This window comes from Panthera onca, chromosome A1, assembly GCF_046562875.1.
Source record: "Panthera onca isolate mPanOnc1 chromosome A1, mPanOnc1 haplotype 2, whole genome shotgun sequence".
Classification (NCBI taxonomy): Eukaryota; Metazoa; Chordata; class Mammalia; order Carnivora; family Felidae; genus Panthera; species Panthera onca.
Window position 1 is genome coordinate 168,361,787 of NC_138339.1, and position 19,045 is coordinate 168,380,831.

At 41.7% G+C, this 19,045-nt stretch overlaps 1 protein-coding gene across 1 annotated transcript in view; it reads right to left on the reverse strand.

The window, feature by feature from the left end:
* Positions 1-19,045, reverse strand: part of ITGBL1 (integrin subunit beta like 1) — a 211,228-nt gene that overhangs the window by 6,784 nt on the left and 185,399 nt on the right. Inside the window, exon 9 of the mRNA XM_060636737.3 lies at positions 5,917-6,063. Within this exon, the coding sequence (XP_060492720.1) occupies positions 5,917-6,063 (147 nt within the window). The remainder of the gene's footprint in view (positions 1-5,916; positions 6,064-19,045) is intronic.

Below are 19,045 nucleotides of genomic sequence, written 5' to 3' on the forward strand. Positions count from 1 at the left end.
TCCTTACTTTAGAAATTTATTTATCTTCATTTTAAAGACTTTTTTTCAATTTTCTTAGGCACAGAAATGTTCAACATTCAACAGCTCATTTAGCACATGGTTAGCGATCTATCTGCAACAAAGAAAACTTGGGGCATGCCATTGACTTTTCATTGAAATTTCTTCAGAAGGCACCATATTTAGTGCCTTACTTCCATGAGTAGAGGAAGCTCAATTATTTGAAGAATTTGACTGTTTTTAGTTGTTTCTAAAATAGTACCTCCTTTGCATTGCAAAATTATTTCTACAAAGCAGCAGAAGCAAATGACTTTGTATATCCGTGATATTCATGTATCACACCTAGTATATCTTTTTTTTTTTTTTTTTGGTCACAATTCATGAGAAGATCTCACATTTCATTTTCAAACTTTTCCCTTGATTCTGGAACTCTTCTAATTACTGCTATAGCTGCTGAAATACTTAGCTTCCAGCCATATCAAAGTATTTTCCTAACTGGAAAGCTCAGCTAAAGTCAATATAGTAAACATTGATAGATTGTTTGACAAGTAAATTTCAGTCCCCAACGTCTACTAGTTACTGAAATACTTAGAATGAAAAATGGGCATTGATTTCTGTGTGTTCTCTGAAAACTAGCTTTTCTCAGTCAGCATCATCCCCAGCTGTGCTGTTCCTTCCCGTTTGTCAATTCTCAGTGCAACTTAGAGGCTGGAAATTCTTCTATGGCTGGTGAGACTAGGCATAACCTAGCATGTAATAATAAATACACAGTGGGATAGTTATCAGGACCTCTTATAGCCTTTGCTGTGGAGTGCTCTGCTGGTTTCACCAATAGCTAGAGGTCAAATTGCCTGTCTTTGCAAAGGGAAAAACTTAGGGAGAAGATTCTGTCAGACAGACATAGGCCACCTGACTGTCAAGAGGTGATCAAGTGTTGAGCTCAGCTGGCCAGCACCCACTCACACCCATGAGACCAGTCCAGCCACAGGGTGCAGCCGGCCCATTTTGGTAGGACTCTCAGGTAGTTACCTCAGGACCACAACATCACTAACCCACTTATTTTCCTTCTCCGTGTAAGGCCCCCAAGAAAATTCCAATCTCCCTTCTGTGCTTCTTACTGGCTTCCATTCCTGGGTAACCAGCCACATTTTCTCATTTGCCTTCATAACATCCTTAGGACTTAAGAAGGAGAAGGAAATCAAATTCTTCTGCCTTCTTCAAAGATGAGAAAATGGAAGTACAGGAAGGAGAAGAGGATTTCTCATGACCACATGGCCCAGAAACAATAGTTATCCCAAGATTTCAATCTGATTCGGTCTTTTTTTGTACCCATCTACCTATCTATCCGTAATGCCTCTCACAGGAAAAACTTTCATGTCATTTCATGAAAATAAGTTGTGTGTTCTCGGCTCTGACGAGACAGCCACATTGGGTGAGGCAACCAGCCCAAGGTGGGTTTTGAAGTGCCACTGGTACCCTTTCCCTTTCCTGGTGGTGGAGGATGAGCAGGGGTGGGGTAGATGGTGGGACAGGTGGGTGGGCGTGAGCACCGTGGACTTCCAGGGCTGATGTGGGACTCAGTATGTACCCCTGGAGAGCTCGAGGAGACAGTCAATGATCTGCAATTACACTCATTGTCACACAACAGCATCTTTAAGGGTACTACAGGCGACAGCCTGTATCTAGCTTGAAGTTATGAACATAAAAAGGTTACTGTGTACTCTTGGATCCAAATAAATAAATCCCCAAAGAGCCTATGAATTATGTCACATATTCTGCAAAGGTGGCTAAACTCAGGGGTGACCTGGCTCTAAGCTCATCCCTCAGTCATTCACAGAAACAACTTGAGTCTAAGGGCAAGGCACCTTTGTTAGCTGCCCCATTAATAAAGTTGGATTTTCTTTTCCGTTCATCAAGCCTGACAAAATGCTGCAACCAGACATCCCCGCAGGCAGTTTTCACTATTGTACTAACTACTCCATCTGTTATGAAGGTCACAACAATGTATCTTGTTTTAAATTTTTCTATGGAGTGATTTATTGTCTTGGCTATCAATTTGTAAAGAAATAAACGCTATTTCTTCATCGTCTCCGGGGGTGACAACTTTATTCACAGCTCACGGGAAGCGCACGTTCTGGACTTGTCTTTCTGGTGGACACACCCGGCTGGCTCTGGGCTGTGAGCTGGCAGCCTTGTGACCTCAGGCTTACCCGGTGCCTCTGTCCCATCATAAGCGGACAAAAAGAAGGGCTCCAATTTCCTCTGTGATAATCAGGGTGAGGGGGTTTCATTTACAAATTTGAGAAAAAGTACATACACTTCTGGTAAGTCCATGAGATTGAGAAATACATGGCCCTAGTCAAGTACCTTGGAACAGCCTTCTCATTTTCTCCACCATGTTAGAAGGCTGTTATGTTAGTCTATCTCCTGCACTACTTCTCCTGTGGTTGTTGGGGTGGAGATGGGGTGGCATCCTTCGTGGGGACAGGAAAAACTCCTGTAGCCCCACTCTCCTCTGTGCCTATGGTTTCATGATCTTGGTTTTGACCCCTCTTCCTCCATAACCCTTCCTCTATAATCTGATGGTTCCAGAACAGGAGGAGAGAAAGAAGCCCACAGTCAGCTGCTGCCTACAGTACGCACGTCCGCCATCAACACTAACACCAGCCTCAAAAAGTACACCCTCCAGGCAGCTTGTACATTCCCCTTTGAGTTTAATGACTCTAAACCTCTCCACTCACTGAAGGATAAACAGTTTAGACAAATATACTTTCAACCCTTCATTGATCTCTGGATATATTTCCATCACCCAAAGCAAACAATTTGAAAAGGCATCAAGCACAGAGATTTCCTTGTATTGTTTTGTTGTGTTTTGTTTCGAGGAGATGCCTTTGGGTCAATATTTAGTCAACATTTTTTGTTTGTTTGTTTGTTTGTTTTGCACTTTCTACATTTATGATATTGGAAAGTAAGACCCTGCTCAGAAAGTAATGGCTTTAAAAAGGATGTTCATTTCTTCAAAAGAAACTACTCCTCTTTGTATGAAATTCCGTGTAGGAATGACAGACTGCTACTGATGTTTGGCTTTGTGTTTTCTTCCTGTACCTGTAGCTGGATATGACTTAGCCAAGGCCTGCTCGTGGACAATGTTGATGAGTCAATAGAGTATCTAGTAAAACACACACAGACACACACAGACACACACAAAGTGGCTGATTTTTGAAGTCAACAAATATAAACAAGCATACTAATGTTTTCTTTTTTAATTTTTTTAATGTTTATTTATTTTTGCGAGAGAGACAGACAGAGCGTGTGCGGGGGAGGGGCAGAGAGACAGGGAGACACAGAATCTGAAGCAGGCTCCAGGCTCTGAGCTGTCAGCACACAGCCTGACGCGGGGCTCGAACTCACAAACCGTGAGATTATGACCCGAGCTGAAGTCAGACACTGAACTGACTGAGCCCCCCAGGTGCCCCAAGCATACTAATGTTTCAATGCAGATGGGCATCCTCATTCTGTACAATTTCTATAAAAAATTAATATCCGTATTCCAATGATAATGGCATTATGGAAGACCAACTAAAAAATTCTAAGCTTTAGGGCTCTGTGTTTGGAGCTGTACTCAGAAAGAAGAAATTTAGGGGCACCTGGATGGCTCAGTTGGTTAAGTATCCGATTTTGGCTCAGGTTCTGATCTCACTGTCTGTGAATTTGAGCCCCGTGTCCGGCTCTGTGCTGACAGCTCAGAGCTTGGAGCCTAGAGCTTGCTTCAGAGTCTCTGTCTTCTTCTCTCCCTGCCCCTCCCCCACTCACACTCTGTGTGTGTGTTTCTCTCTCTCAAAAAATGAATAAACATTAAAAAAAAAAGAAAGAAGAAATCTAACTCAGGTTAGTCATTCTCACTGCTTTGTTATATGCAGGACACTACCTTCTGATCTGGTAACATTTCTTTTCTTCCCTCCTTCTTCCAACCTCGAAGGCTTATTCCATCCCACCTCCTTTCCTGTTTTCTTTGTCAATCTCCTTCTCCACCATTCCTTCCCTCACTTTTGCTTTTCCCAACAGAGCTCGAACCTAAAGCAAGTGTTTCCAGGAGCTGAAAACCCTTCCTCCCCCGAGAGCCAAACTGGTGCTAGATTCCTCAGGGAGTTGGAATGAGAATGAATTTGTTAAGAGAATAACCAGGGAACAAAGAGGTTGCTTTAAACCCATTGGGTTGTCACCTGACGGCTGTCACTGCATTAGGTTGAAGGCATGGCCTCCTTGGCAGACCACGGCAAGCACAAGGTCTCAAACATAGCGTTCCTGGGAACCAAGGGCAAGCACGGCTGTCTATTAAAATTGAGCCTGTTCCAATTTTCAGCCTTCCTCCAGGAACCACATGTGGTCACAGCATTCCATCTGATTTTATCTCTGGAGTTATGCCAAAAAGCCTCTTTGCACCTGATAGCGCTGGCCTTTGGCGATGGGTAAAGGAACAGCCACTGTCCAGGGGCACAGCCCCACAGCACCTCCTGCTTCAGAAACCCCTACCTCCTATTCAGCCATTCTCTTTGCTTGACTCTGTCTCCTTCAGAAAGATATTTACGTGCTAATCCAGACCCAGGGTAGGCGTTTCATGTCCAGTAGCACCTTGTCTGAAAAGGAGAGGGAGGGGGCTGTCTGTTCTGCGAGGAGGCCGCTGCATTGAAGAAGCTGGTCTGCTCCATGCCATCTAGTTCCACAGAGGGCAGCTCCAGAACATTACTGAGAATCAGGCAAGCTTCCAGAGCCTTCCTGGTGTTTTTCTAGGCACTGGCAGGGAGGAACGTGACAGCCTCCTAGACGGGCCCATATGCACTATGAGAGGAGAATTTTTAAAGTCCTTTCCAGAATTTATACAGAAACATCAACATCAAGGTATCTGAAATGTAATTTATTCATATTCTGTCTCAGAAAAAAAATCTGTTCTGCTTTTCTCGGGCAGTGGGGTGGGTGGGGTGGGGGCAATGGGTGAGACTCTTCTTCTGGAATTTGTTTCTCTGCTAAATGTTTGAGCTGGTGGCTCCTTTTCAATTGACTTGCAAATTACAACTTCCATGCAAGCTTAATTTGATATATACTATACATATATATATACACACACACACACATATAAATATATATATATACATACTATACATATATACATATATATATATACACATGTGTATATACATATATACACATATATATTGTGAAATATACTATACATATAAATATACTATACATATATATATACTATACATATATATACATATATATATATGTATACACACACACACACACACACACACACACATATACATGTTTGGTTGGAATATTAATGATTTTTAGGCCAAAGAAAATGACACCAGAATTTGGGGATACATATATGCTTTTTTTCCTTTTTTTCATGAAACAAAATATTTATTTCTCTTTGTGTCTTTCTCCCACCCTCAAGCCTCCCCTCCTCCACACACCCATCTACCTAATCTAGTTTCTGAAGTTCCCAAAGTCGTGCTTGTTGGCAGTTCAGATACTTGTGATCGCTTTTCCGAGTTCTGGGCTGTGCTACGTCGCAGGTGAACTCAACAATTACCCTTTTGCCTTTTTTTCACTCCATTCATTGCTCATTGTATCTTGTTGCCTTTTCTTCTTTATGCAATTATTAGTTCTGTGTCACTCAGCAATGAGGATATATACAAGCGGCTGAGGCCCTTTTTGCAGGAAAACCTTCCCACGCGTTTCATTTCCTTAGATCCCAAACTTCCTGCGGTTACCTTTCAAGTCTGAAGTCTGGTACAAGCAAGAGTGGTTCCATTCCTGCAAAACGCAGGCGTGTGAAAGGTTGTACGTGCGGCTGTACAGACCATGTGTCAGAACAGGGACCCAGTCCAAGCTCCGGCAGGAGATACTCACCCTTCCCCGAGCACAATATGCCATCTGCTGATTCACACAAACTCTTGCTTTGTTCCTCCGTCATGTTACACTTCCGCGGGTGCTGGCAGAGCGTCCCGAACCAGCCTCTCTCACACACGCAGCGACCACAGGAACACGTGCCGTGGCCTGCGAAGCAATCGCGGGGTGGGGGAGGGGCGGCGAGAGGGGGAGGTGGGTAAATATCCAGCTGAATCACAGTTTTTAAGAAAGAAATATGCAAACCATAGGACCTCATTTCCTGTCAAGCGAACGTGCTTTCCTTTATACAGACTCAATTTGGCATGTCATTGTTGAAAAGAACTCCACAACGGAGTTCCGGATTAACATACTACATTTGAATGCAGCATAGGAGATGGACCAAGAAAGAAAGAAACCTTGAGACAATTTAAAATGGAGTTTCATCAACCTTTCTTGGTACCAAATGCTTCCTCATTTGCATTTTTGTCAGTACGACGTCTCGGTGCGTTTCCTAATTGTACACACCAGGGATGTCCAGACCAGCTTGCAAGGCTGGTCACGTCACCATCGCTTGCTGCATTTATTGACTGCTTTCCTATTGTTTACTAATAAAAAACAAAAGGTTAACTTCCAGGGGAATGGCTTATGGCCATATTACTTTGTGTACCTCTCCCCTTACTAAGAAGAACAGATGTTAGTGTAAGTAAATTTATGGTACAGATGTTAAAAACAGCCTGAGGCTTTGACTCCTGTCTGGGAATTTTTTTCCACTTGTTTTTGTCATTGGCTCCCAGTTCTGGGGATGTTTGTCTTGGGGTGTGTATACAACACCGTATTTATGACAGTCATACACCGGCATAGAAGTCTGTCTAATGGCCGCCAACACCCCCATTACACTGTCACATTGTCCCCTTTTAATTTCTTATTTCCAACCAATGCTTTATTCTTTTACCTATATGCACATCACCTTACAGCCAGATCTCCAGACAGAACCACCAAAAAACTATATGTCTGGCAAAATTTTACTGATTATGAACGGAGCATTTTGCTAGGTACCAGGGCATACCAAATCAAGCACGGCAGTGATGACAGGTAGTTTGAACTGCTACACAGTTTAAGGTATACGCTTGGCATTCATGGGCACTTTCTTCTTAAAAAGTCTCTCCTAGAGTGGTTTTCATGACATTGGACGCCCCCGTCTCCTTCCAACACTTCTCTTTTGCCCATTTTTCCACATTTTTTCCCCTAATCCCATTGATGTGGGTGTTCCCTGATTGTCTCTTCTATTTATTTTAATTTTATTAAATTAAATTAAATTAAATTAAATTAAATTAAATTTTTATTTTCATTTATTTACTTTTTGAGACACAGAGACAAAGTGAGTGGAGGAGGGCAGAGAGAGAGGGAGACAGAGTATATCCCAAGCAGGCTCCACGCTACCAGCGTAGAGCCCGACATGGGGTTTGAACTGACGAATTGTGAGATCACGACTGGAGCCAAAACCAAGAGTCGGATGCTTAACCGAGCCACCCAGGCACCCCGACTATCTATTCTTAACCTTCTTTTCTCTTTCTCTGATCTCTCTTTTGAAAAAGTCATAAATCACAGGCTGTCAGATAACTGCAATAATTACTGGGCTATATCTCCAGCCTCTAAATTCCTCCTAAAGGCCACTCCCATGATTCCTACTCTGTATTCCACTAGTATCCAAACTGATACTTCTAGACTTGCATATGCAATTTTCTTTCCCACACTTGCTCTTCTGTTTTGCGTATTTCTTTCAGTGGCACAACCCTGCTTCCAGTTACCCAGTTCGAAACGTTTTGAATCACATTTGAATCTCTCTTACTCCCCTCTTCTAAAGAGTTGCCAGAACCTGTTGAAACTACCTTCCAAAATGTCCACCATGTCACCATCATCAACCTTTGAGAGTACCTTCTATCAGGTCACTCTCCAACATTTGTGCTCCCCGCTCCCCACAGCACGAGTCTACTCACATACAGCCTTGAGAACCAGCCCCATGCAGCTTCCTAATGCTTGTGGGATGAAGGTCACCTACTTTAGTCTTGCTTATGTTTGAGGTTCCTGAAACACACCCAACTTTTCCAACCTCATTCTCTCTCTCTCTCTCCTCTTCTCCCCTTTCATGCACTTCACCATTTGAACTGATCTGCTCATTGTCCCTGTACATTTCCAGGGCTTTTCTGACTTCTTGCATTTGTCGAGATGGGAATCCATTCTTCCAACCTGACACAGCCTGCTCCTGATAAATTTCAAAGCTCAGGGAAGGTGACTACACCTTTGTGAAGATTTTTCTAAGGTCACCAAGTAAAGTTCATCTTCTCCTCTGAATTTCTATACTACTTTATTTTTCGCTTCTATTGTGGAACAGTGTCTTCCACTTTGCGATACCCAGTTATGTATCAAATAAACCCATTACTTGACTGTGAATTCCTTGAGAATAGGAATCACTTCTGATTCATCACTGCAATCCTTCAGAGTCCAAGCACACTGCCTTAGACATAGTGGATCCTCAAAAAAAAAAAAACAAACAAACAAAAAGATCTTCTAGATTGAAATAATTTGTTTTTTTTTTTAAATCTCCTTCTCATTCCCTCACCTCCACCCCCAAATCCCAAATTAGAACTATAAACTGAATCCAGGACATTATTATAGGCCACTGAAGGACAATGGACAGTTTTTGGATGGCTGTTCTACTTTTGTGTTCAGTAGGGTAGAGTGAAGTTAGAGAATTGGTGCCCCCTAGGAGCTACATACACAAAAAATAGTTACTAAATTGATTATATCTTGACTTCACCAATAAAACAAAAGTCCGCTTAAAGTGAGATCTATTTAAGATGTTCAAAAAAATTGTCCATCTCTGGAGGCAGATAACCTGGGATACAAAAAATTGAGAAAGAGCTTCTGTGGACCACGGACATCAAGCTATGGGCTTTCCAAATGCTCTTGTTTCTTACTGACCCTGGGCTAGTAGGAATTACCATCAATTGACATAATTGGAATCATTTAATCCCTATTGCAGAGAAAGCCATTTTCCCTTTAACTTAGGATATCACTGAGAATAACTAAATGGCTCCTCACAGCAAGTAATTTAATGTAGAATTTATATTCAAGGAAATAGGAGATTGTTTTTCATTTATTAGCCCATTCATGACATCCTTCTGCAAAATTAAGTTGGCATCTAGCCCAGACAATGGTCAGAATGCATTGGTATTCAAATGTTTTGCTTTGCCATCTACATGGCTTCTCTTTACTTAACAATTTTGAAAACCTTTCAATAAAAAATTTTTTAATAAGCTTTAATAACATAGGCATCCATTCAAGAAACTACCGGGTACCAGGCACCATACTAGCTCCACTCTCATGGTTCCTATAGCCCACAAGGGTAGAAAACAAGGACCAACAAACAAATGCATTGGAGCTATGGGACAACTAAAAAGGACACTACTGTATTCAACAGTGAGAACACTGTTAACTGGAGTAGTCAGAGAAGAGCTCTGTGACACCCAAGGGATGACACAAAGCCAGAGAGGAAAGCTAATGTTCTAGGAAAGCTAATGGAAAGTTCTTGGAATAAGAAAGAGCTTGGCATGTTATAGGCAGTGAAAAAAAGGTCAACGTGTTCGAAGAAAATTGAGTAAGAAAAAATGGAATAAATAGCAAAGCTGGAGAAATGTTCAGGAATGAGAGCATAGGAAATTATTTGTTCTTGGTAAAAAGTTTCAATTCTAAGAGGGATGAGAAATCATAGAAGGGTGCTATGCGAGAGAGTGAGATGATATAACTCACAATCTGCAAATTCAATTTGGCAGCTGTGTGAGAGAGGTTAAGGTGTGTTGGGAGGCACGGAGTGTGGGGAAAGCGAGAGGATGTTGCAGTGGTCCAAGTGAAAGGTGACAGAGGTGGTGTCAGTACTAATGGAGAGAGGTAGACAGAGATCCACTTTGGTGGCAGGTGCCTATTGGATTGGACGTGGCGGGTGAGAAAGAAAGGACTAGTTTTCTAGCTAGAGAAATATTATAAACAATGATGCTATTTGTTAGATATGGAAACTGCGGGACGGAGAGGTTGGGAGCAGAAAATCCGTTCTGTTTTGAATCTTGTGTGTCTGAGATACTCTGAAGACAACTATGTAGAGAGGTCAAGTAATCAGATGACACAAATCTGGTACTCAGAGGACAGGTTAGGGCTAAGCTTATACATTCTGGACTTGCCAAACATAGATGGCACTTAAAGCTCTGAAAGTTCATGAACCCATCTAGGAAGAAATAAATCTTGGGAAACTCCCATATTTAGGGCTAGGGTAGAGGAGGTGAAGTCAGACAAGTAGGAACATCTAGGAAAGAAGGAGGAAAACGAGATGATTTTATAAAATGACAAAGGAAAGTATTCCATAAAAGAGGCCTACTGAGTGCAATGTTCCTGAAAACTGAGAGTTAAAAAAAAAAAAGACCATAATAGTAGTTTCAGTCAGATTTTGCCGGACCAACTGTACCACGCTGTCGCTTAGGCTCGTAAATGAAACACCTAGCGGTGGCAGATGTACTGGAGTATCGTGCACACCTTTCAGTAAGAACATGCCTGCCGGGTGGCAGAATCCATAATGGTAAGTTATCTTCATATAATAAATGTATAGTGGGTCATTCTAGAATGAACCTTAGAAAGATCCAGCCTAATAAACCATATGAAGTACACTAAATTGGCCTCCACTTGACTTCTCAAGTCTTCACATAGGTGAGTAATTTTCCATTGGACTTTCACTTTGAGAGCCATTCACCTCTCCCAGATGCTTACCTCCTTGCATCTGGTATCCTCATCCTTGCTTCTTCTTCCTATTCTCTTCCCTTCTCTCACCAAGGATGCTCTAGACCTGTGTCGCCCAGTATAGTAGTCACTAGTCACACATGACTGTTTGAGTTTATTAAAGTAAAATTTAAAATTCAGTTTCGCAGGTGCATAAGTCACATTTCAAGTGCTTGGTAGCCACATGTGGCCAGTGGCTCCTGTGTTGAATGACACAGATACAGAACATTCCCATTAGCTTTGAAAATTCTATCGGACAGTGCTGCTCTAGACAAAGACCTTTCCCAGTGAAATTCATTGGCTCTGAGATACATTTCCTTAAACCACAGCAATGATGTTTCTCAATTAGGAAACGGACCCAGGAGTGGATCTCTTCGCATCAAATACTACATATTGCCTGCCCCATATGCTTTTCCCCTTGTTAATATTAGGAGGACACTCATTTTTTTTCAGGGAGGTGATAATATGCCCATCTGAAAATGTTTGATTACCCAGGCTCCTTTTGACCTAGGACCTACCTCTAATAAGTGAGATACAAGAGAAAATCCCTTCCTAGTTTCTAGGATAGCTGCTGTCCTCCAAAGAAAACCCGATGGGACACAGCCAGCATGTATGTGTCCTTTGGTCTTTGCCCTTTTCTCTCTCCCCTTTTTCTTTCCCTAGTTGATAGACACACCGGAGGCTTTCTCTGAGCATGACAATAAAAGTCACACTGGAAGGGCAGAAGTGAATACAGAAGGTGTGTGGGACATTGATGGCTTTCAGGTAGTCACCTCCTTATCTATCTCTGCAGTAACTTAAGATGCAAATCGCACTGCGACCCTAGCTACGAAAGGCTTGGCTTGAGTCAGTGGGTGGAGGCCTTTGCCAATGTGAGCAACCCAGCAGCGCCTGGGGGTCGCCACGTTCATATTCTCGGCGGTATGCTCTCTAATTTGCAGCTCTGAACTAAACAACTCCCAGGAGAAATGTGAACTGATTGTGTAATTAAGAGGTGGCTCTTCATTACCCCTTCTTGTTCTTCAACTGGACTCATGGGCAGCATTTATTCCAGGAGCACAGAGGAAAGAAGGAAAGCAATAAGCAGTCCATTTCTTATTCTCATCCTGGGTAAATGGAGGACAGGAGGAAGGTCTCTGATTAAGCTTATGCTCGGCTAAGACAATTAGACACACCTGAGCCAATGCGTGGATATATTTTGTTTATGAAATCCTAAAATCATAATCCACTAAAAAGTGAGCAATACTTAGGGACTATCACCCTGGACTCAGCATTTTTGTTTTTCTTTTCAGTAGTGACTTATTTGATTAAAAAAAATCCGTGCATTTACAGATCACACACAATTTTTATTGTTAATAAAGATGTTTTGAGAAGGTCTACATGTGGTCTATGATCATTGAACATGACTAACCAATAATTTAGTTAAATGAAGAACGGTCTTACTTCATACTGATTTTCCGCTTGCCAGTCATTTTCAGGTCGTGATTTTGGTGTAATCAAAACGGAACCGCTTAAAATTATGTAATTACTTACATTCACCTTCAGGTACAATTGCTAATTTACCCCAGCCTACCAGAACTGGTTTAATCATCTCCAGCGTTATTGTTAGGAGGGGATAAACAGTGTTAGTTATTATTTCTCAGGTGCATGCTGATTAGGTAGGTTTACGGATGTGTTTGATTTTACTTATTCCTTGTTTGCTAAAATACTCAGGCAGTCCCTGCTTTGCTCTCTGGCCACACACTGGCTGCACAGGGTTCTAGTTCATTCCTCCCCGTGAAAGACCGTGTGAACTATAGCTCTGTGTCTGGTAGTGCACTGAGAAAATGACCCGAATTAGTGATTCTGCTTCATTCTCCTCTGAAGCCACACCAGAGGGATGATGTTAAGGAGTTTCACGTACTCATGGTAGTAATATTGGTCAACCACTGGCTGCCACAGCATGGGGAAGCTAAAAGCTTTGAACACATAGCCTTCACTCCTCTGAGGCACAGGACTGCTGATTCATATGATGCCAACTTCCTTCCAAAACCTCCGTAGCTAATGCTTTATGATAGCCAAGACAGACATGTTGTTTTCTCCTGTTCTGAAGATGGACGTTTCAATCTTTCACTCTCCACCTAGTACCCAGGGCGTGCATTGATGCCTTCCTGGCATGTAATACCAGTCACGTTTCATTCTTTATGTCCCCTTCTCATCATAAAGCCAATAGGTGGGCATTATAATCCTTACCATACATGAGTGTACCAAGGCAGAGAGACCAAATAACCTGCCCAAGTTACTACAACTAGTAGGAAATGGAGCCAGAATCCAATTCCTGGTCGGTCGAGTATGAAGTTCACATTCAGCTTGCTGTGTGGCACTGCTCACTTAGCTTCCAAGAAAATGGTGACCTCTTTCACTTAAATTTTCCTTGAAAAAATGCAGCAGAGTGCACGCACACACACCATAGATTGTGGACTTTCTCCAGACAAAATATCAAAATACCCACAGAAGATTCATAAACCAAGATTTTTTAAAAAGTTCTACCCCTCCAAAAAAATGTAGAAATACAACAAAAGATTCCCAGATATCATTTTCGAAGGATGGACTTATGAGTGATTTTTATTTTGTCCTTTATATTTTAGTTTTTTTTAAGGTTGAAAAATAAAAAAAGCAAAGTGAAATATTTAATAATGTCTTAACATCTAAAGATGAGCAAAATAAAATAAACAAAGTGAAGTAATTTATACCATAAATGATAAATGAGTAGTTTGAAAAAAATCCTTCCCAAGGATGGATTAAAGAGCAGTAGAGAAGAGTTCTGATGTAAGAAAATGAAACAGTATATTTCTTCCACATGTCAAATATTTTTTCATCTCTGTGCCTTCACTTAGCTTTCCCAGACCCAAAATGTTCTTCACACCCAAGCTTCATACATCTAAATATTTGCTGTTCAAGGCCCCAGTCAGATGTTCATTCCAACTTGAAGAATTCTCTGATTTCAAACTGAGATCTCTCTGTCTCTCTCTCTTTCTCTCTCTCTCTCTCTCCCTGCCCCCCGCTCCCTCCCTTATTTGTGGTTCTCTTAATTTCTAATTTATTCAAAGAAAAAAAACTTTTTGAGATCTTAATCCTAAGCTTGAGGATACAATAATTAGAGACAGAGAGAGAGAGAGAGACTTTCATTACACCCATGGGAAGTGTACACATCTGAAGAAAAGACACATAAGCACACTTACAATGACATGTCACGATGTTATAATAATGAAGGTATTGCAGTATGGAGGAAGTATAGAATAATTTCAGAAAGGTTCTCTAAAGGAGATAATTTGGAAGACTGATGGAAGAATAGAAAAATGACGAGGAGTTGTTCCAGAAGAAGCAAAGATAAGGAATATGATGTCAGGTAAAAGGGACAAAGTCATAACACATCCAAAATTCTCCATCTCCATGGACCTCCATGAAGAAATCATTGTTTTAAAATGAGATGGAGACAATTGGTGCCACAAAAGCGTTGTCTCCTTCCCCCCATCCAATTACTCGAATCAGAAACTTGGGATTCATACTTGGGATTCATCCTTGAACCTACCCTGCTCTCACTCACATCCTTTAATCATGGGTTTCTGTAAATGCTGCTCAGACTCCTGGGGCAGTGGAGGTCCGTCTAAGCATTTGGCTGACACTCAGCACCAATCTCCCGGGAAGGAAACGGGTCAGGAACCCCATCCTGGCAGCAGGACGGTACCAGGCTTTCCTCTCCATGCCAGTCCTTGAGCAATTCATGAGGGTGACAGCTCAATATAGCGGTGTGGGGATTTCCTTCTCTTCGGATAACACAGCCCAGATGTCCAGAGACGAGATCCATACTGCACAGGTGCTGAGGCTTCCCTGACTTAGAGGAAGCCTTATGTCCCAGAGGAGCCAGAACCTCTCCTAATGATTCCTTGGGCATAAGCTCCCAGAAATCCCACGAAGCCACGACATCCCCATCAGACATTCATAGTTGAGTCATAATCCCTCCCAAATTGGTTGAAATTTATTAATCGTAGGTCACTATTGCCATGAGATGTGTTTTCTGGTAACCCTGGCACACACCATTTTCATCTGTTTCCAGGGAACCCAAGACAGGAGCTTGAGGGTCAGCGTCTCTTGTAGCAAAGTAAGGGTTTCGGCAGCCTGCTGTCCACATCTAATACTGTCACCAGTACTAGCAAGTTTTTCCATCTGTACTGTCCCCTGCCTGGCTGAACCGCCTTCACCTCTCTCCAGGTCTCCTCTCAGAAACATCTCCACCCACCAGCTTTTGCGAACAAACTCCTCCCAGCGATCCACACTTCACCCCGCAGCTAGAGGTACTTTTTCACTGCAGGAGTCATGTTACTGCCTTGTTTAAACCTCTTCGATGGCTTCCTATCATCCTTTGATGGAAGCCTCAAATCATTAATATGGTTTTCAAAACATGTTGCACCCTTCCCCACTTTGCATTCCAATCTCCAACCAGCCAGGGTTTCTCTCTGGTTCTCAAATGTTCCTGGAATACATCACTCTCGCTTTATCCACAGATGCCCTGCACGTGCTGTTCTCTGTGACTGTTTGTGTCACATCTGCCGCCAGCACCTGGCTAAGTTGTATGCAGCCTATTATAAGTATGGTGGTTGTCACATTCGGTTGATTAATACATGTGAAGCACATACTGTGCACCATATAGTGTTACCCAGATATGGAGGCAATAGAGTCTATGTTACACCCCCCGATTATGTATATTCCCACTGAACCCATGGCTCTCCTTTCAGCAGGACCCAATTCATTGTCATTCCTTTGTCAATGTCTGCCCTTCAAATTTAATTGTAAGCCCCAGCAGACTCACCACCGAATCTCCAGTGCTGGCAAATAGTGGAGGCTCAATAAATATTTGATGAATTAATGAAGAAATAAATGATAACTTCAGCTTCAACCAGGCAGAGGTTGGAAGAATTTCCATATGAAAACATTTAATTAGAGTTTGAAAAGAAGAGTCTGAAGCTGAGGAGAATGGAGCAAAGAAATCACCTGGAGAGACTGTCCTGAACATCAACGTGGGAGATGCTGAGATCGCTCAAGGGCAACACACAGCAAGTAGAAAGACATCCAGGAGCCATTTCAAGGGAAATATAAGATTTATTGGTAGGCTCTGGGAGAAGAACAAGGGAAAGAAATAAAGTGGTTATAAGAGAAGTGGGAGAAGAAATGGGTAGGACAGGGGTCTCCGAGGCTCAGAGGGGAGACCATTTCAATGGGGGCTTTAGAGTACCCACAACTCTGTGTTTACACCTGGTCACATGCTGGGAGAACTGAAAATCACCAAGGATGTGCGTGACTAGGACTTATCATAACCTTAGGGAGAGTCAGTTATGTGGAATCGTTGAGGATAGACCAAGTTTACATGGGTTTAACACTGAACCAAGAGGAATGCTGTAAGTTTAGAGGCCAGAGGGAATGGTATCAAGGAGATAAAATTACTTAAGGGCATGTGTGGGTTTGAAGGGCAGAGCAGGGCTTTACAGGGAATAAGCATGCAATGAGTATTTGCTGACTCAATTACTGTGATGTGCTATATACATGATAAGAGGGGTTTCACTAGGATAATGGATATTTTTAGATAAGACTGAGAAATACAGAAACTTTGGTAATGCATACTGTGACCCGAGGAACCCCAATGGCCAGTGTCTTGTTAATTATGCTCTTCCATGCTTGGGAAAATCTATGAGAAGCTCCCCCACAGAAGCTGCACTGCTGAGTGAGAGCCACTAAAAATATGGCGGCCACTTTGATTTGGTAGCTCAGTGTCAAGTGTGAGGAGAAAGACGGCTTTATGCAAAAAGTAGACAGGAGAAAACATTCATTCTGTCTAAAACGGAACATCAGAAAGTCACAGTTCTGAATAATAAACTGATCTTACAAAAGGCATTAATAAGCAAACATGGAGCCCTGTTACACATCCCTTAGGGTTTACTGTAGTCCACAGCAGAAACTTCTGCCTGAGTTTGTTATGTGTGCCATTCTCTTTATATGTATCTAATACCAGTAATAATAATACATGATGTGTGCATATGTAAGTGTATGCCATACATATATACACTTATATGCTGGCTACTTTATCTGCATTAACTCTACTAATCTTATCGTAACTCTACAAAAGAGGTATATTATGATTATCACTTTATAGGTGAGAAGTAGAGGTTATGTAAACCGTCTCAAGTAATATTGTTTGTAAGTGGCAGAGCCAGGGCTGGGGAAAAAATGCTCCCATCTGTAGTCTTGACTGCTTCACCGTATTGCCATTTATATTTCTTAATATTCAAGTACATTTGCATTTGCATGAAAAACACAGGAACTTGTGATCGCCTCATCCACTGGTTTAGTATGCTGTATACTTTAGTACCAAAGTTACCATAGGTTCAAACATGTCAATTAATGTCATGTCTCCTGTATTTTCTTTCCAGAGAAGAGCGGAGAAAGAGATGAAATTCAAGACTATGATAACCAAGGCTCAAGTAATTCCTCCCCTAAAGCAGTGCTCTGAAAATAAAAGAATTAAAATCACAGTACCTTTATTAGCTGTCCTAAAGAAATCCCACTTTGAGCCCACGCGCAAAGCTGCGGTGGGAGGTAATATTCCCAGTGAGAACATGAATTACAGCTGATTCTCATTATTTGAAAATTCTGTATTTGAGAATTTGCTTACTCACTGAAATGTATTTGTATCCCTGAAATCAATACTCATTAAAGTTTTCCAGGTCATTTGAGCACACGGGCAGAATGGTTCACGTTCTCAGCTAAGGCCAAAGAAGATCACGCTCTGCCTCTTGTGTTAGCTCTTACACTGTAAAGAAGTGTCCTTTCTGCAGTGTATTTAGGGGCTATGCTTTTCACATTTTCATGCTTTTTGTTGATGATTTTGATGTTTGAGATGTCCCCTAAGTATAGTGCTGAAATGCCTTGTGTACCTAAGGGCAAAAAGGCTGTAATGTGCCTTACGGAGAAAACACCTGTCACATAATCTCTGCTCAGGCGTGAGTCATAGGGCTGTTGGCCATGAGTTCCATATTAACGAATCAAGTATGCATTATACAAGGTCTTTAAACAGAAATAAATATAATACAATGGTATCTATCGATCTGTTGATGAAAAATCCTCTGACCAGAGGCAGGAAGTTGGCCCCGTATTTTTCTTAGGAGCAATGATTCAGTATTTGCTAATTCAGTGTTCACAGAAACTTGATAGACTATAGCTACCATGAATGAGAAGACCAGACAGTGCCTTGTTGGGGAATACTAAACAGAGTGTGTGTGTGGGCTGTGAGTTATATGTAGCTTTTCTAGCTGTATGTTACTTAGGATAAACATGAGTAGGCCATTGATGGGGAAATCTCTCCCTCTCCGTCCTGGAACTATCCCTCTCCAAACAATAGGATTGACCATCCAGAGTAAAGACTCAAGTAAATGACAAGAAAAGCAGAAAACACACTGACTTGTATGTATAAAGATGCATGCAGAAGTCCTAGTGAAGAAATGGTGGCAGAATTTAATGTCCCACACTGTCACCTGGGCTGGTCAGCTCAAGGAGCTTTGATGAAGCAGAAGAAGGAAGGAAAAACAAGTCATTGTTACCTAAAGACAATCTTTTAAAATACCAGTATTACCCAACCCTAAATCTCTCAAGGACATTATTCACATATGAAAGTGAAATTATGAATAACATACAATATTTTCAAGGGAAATGTCCAAGAATTGTTTTCCTTTACATACTTGAAAGGTATTCGGAAATCTTTGGTGGATAAAGTGTTTTTAATAAGATTTAAAATATGAAATTAAATGCATAGGTGATTTTTTTTAGATCTGGTTTTTGCAATTTAAGAAAAAAGCACTGAGACGATGCATCCAATTATAGATTATAGTGATCAAAGATACTATGCATATCTGGCTGCTACGTGCCTGCTGCTGGCTGGGCTGTGCTCTTCTTTTGAGCACACGGGAGCAGCAGCAAAGTTCTGTCCAAACTCAAAAATGCCTTTGTCCTCTGATAATTAAGTTCCATGATACCATCTCTATTCGGTGAGATCAACCACCTAAGAATTAATTTCTCACTGTGTGAGTAAGGATCTTCCAAGTTGTAACCAAGGCTATAGCAGGAAGATAAGGGGTGTTAGCATGTCTACAGCTATTGTCTAATCTACTGCGTTACATCCTGTATCAAGAAAGGCTGGATCGGATGGTTGGCAGAATCTAACCAGTATTGAAGAATAAGACTGTGCTGGTTTGTCTGCTGCACTATCCAGAGAAGACACTCAGGCCACCCGGCATGA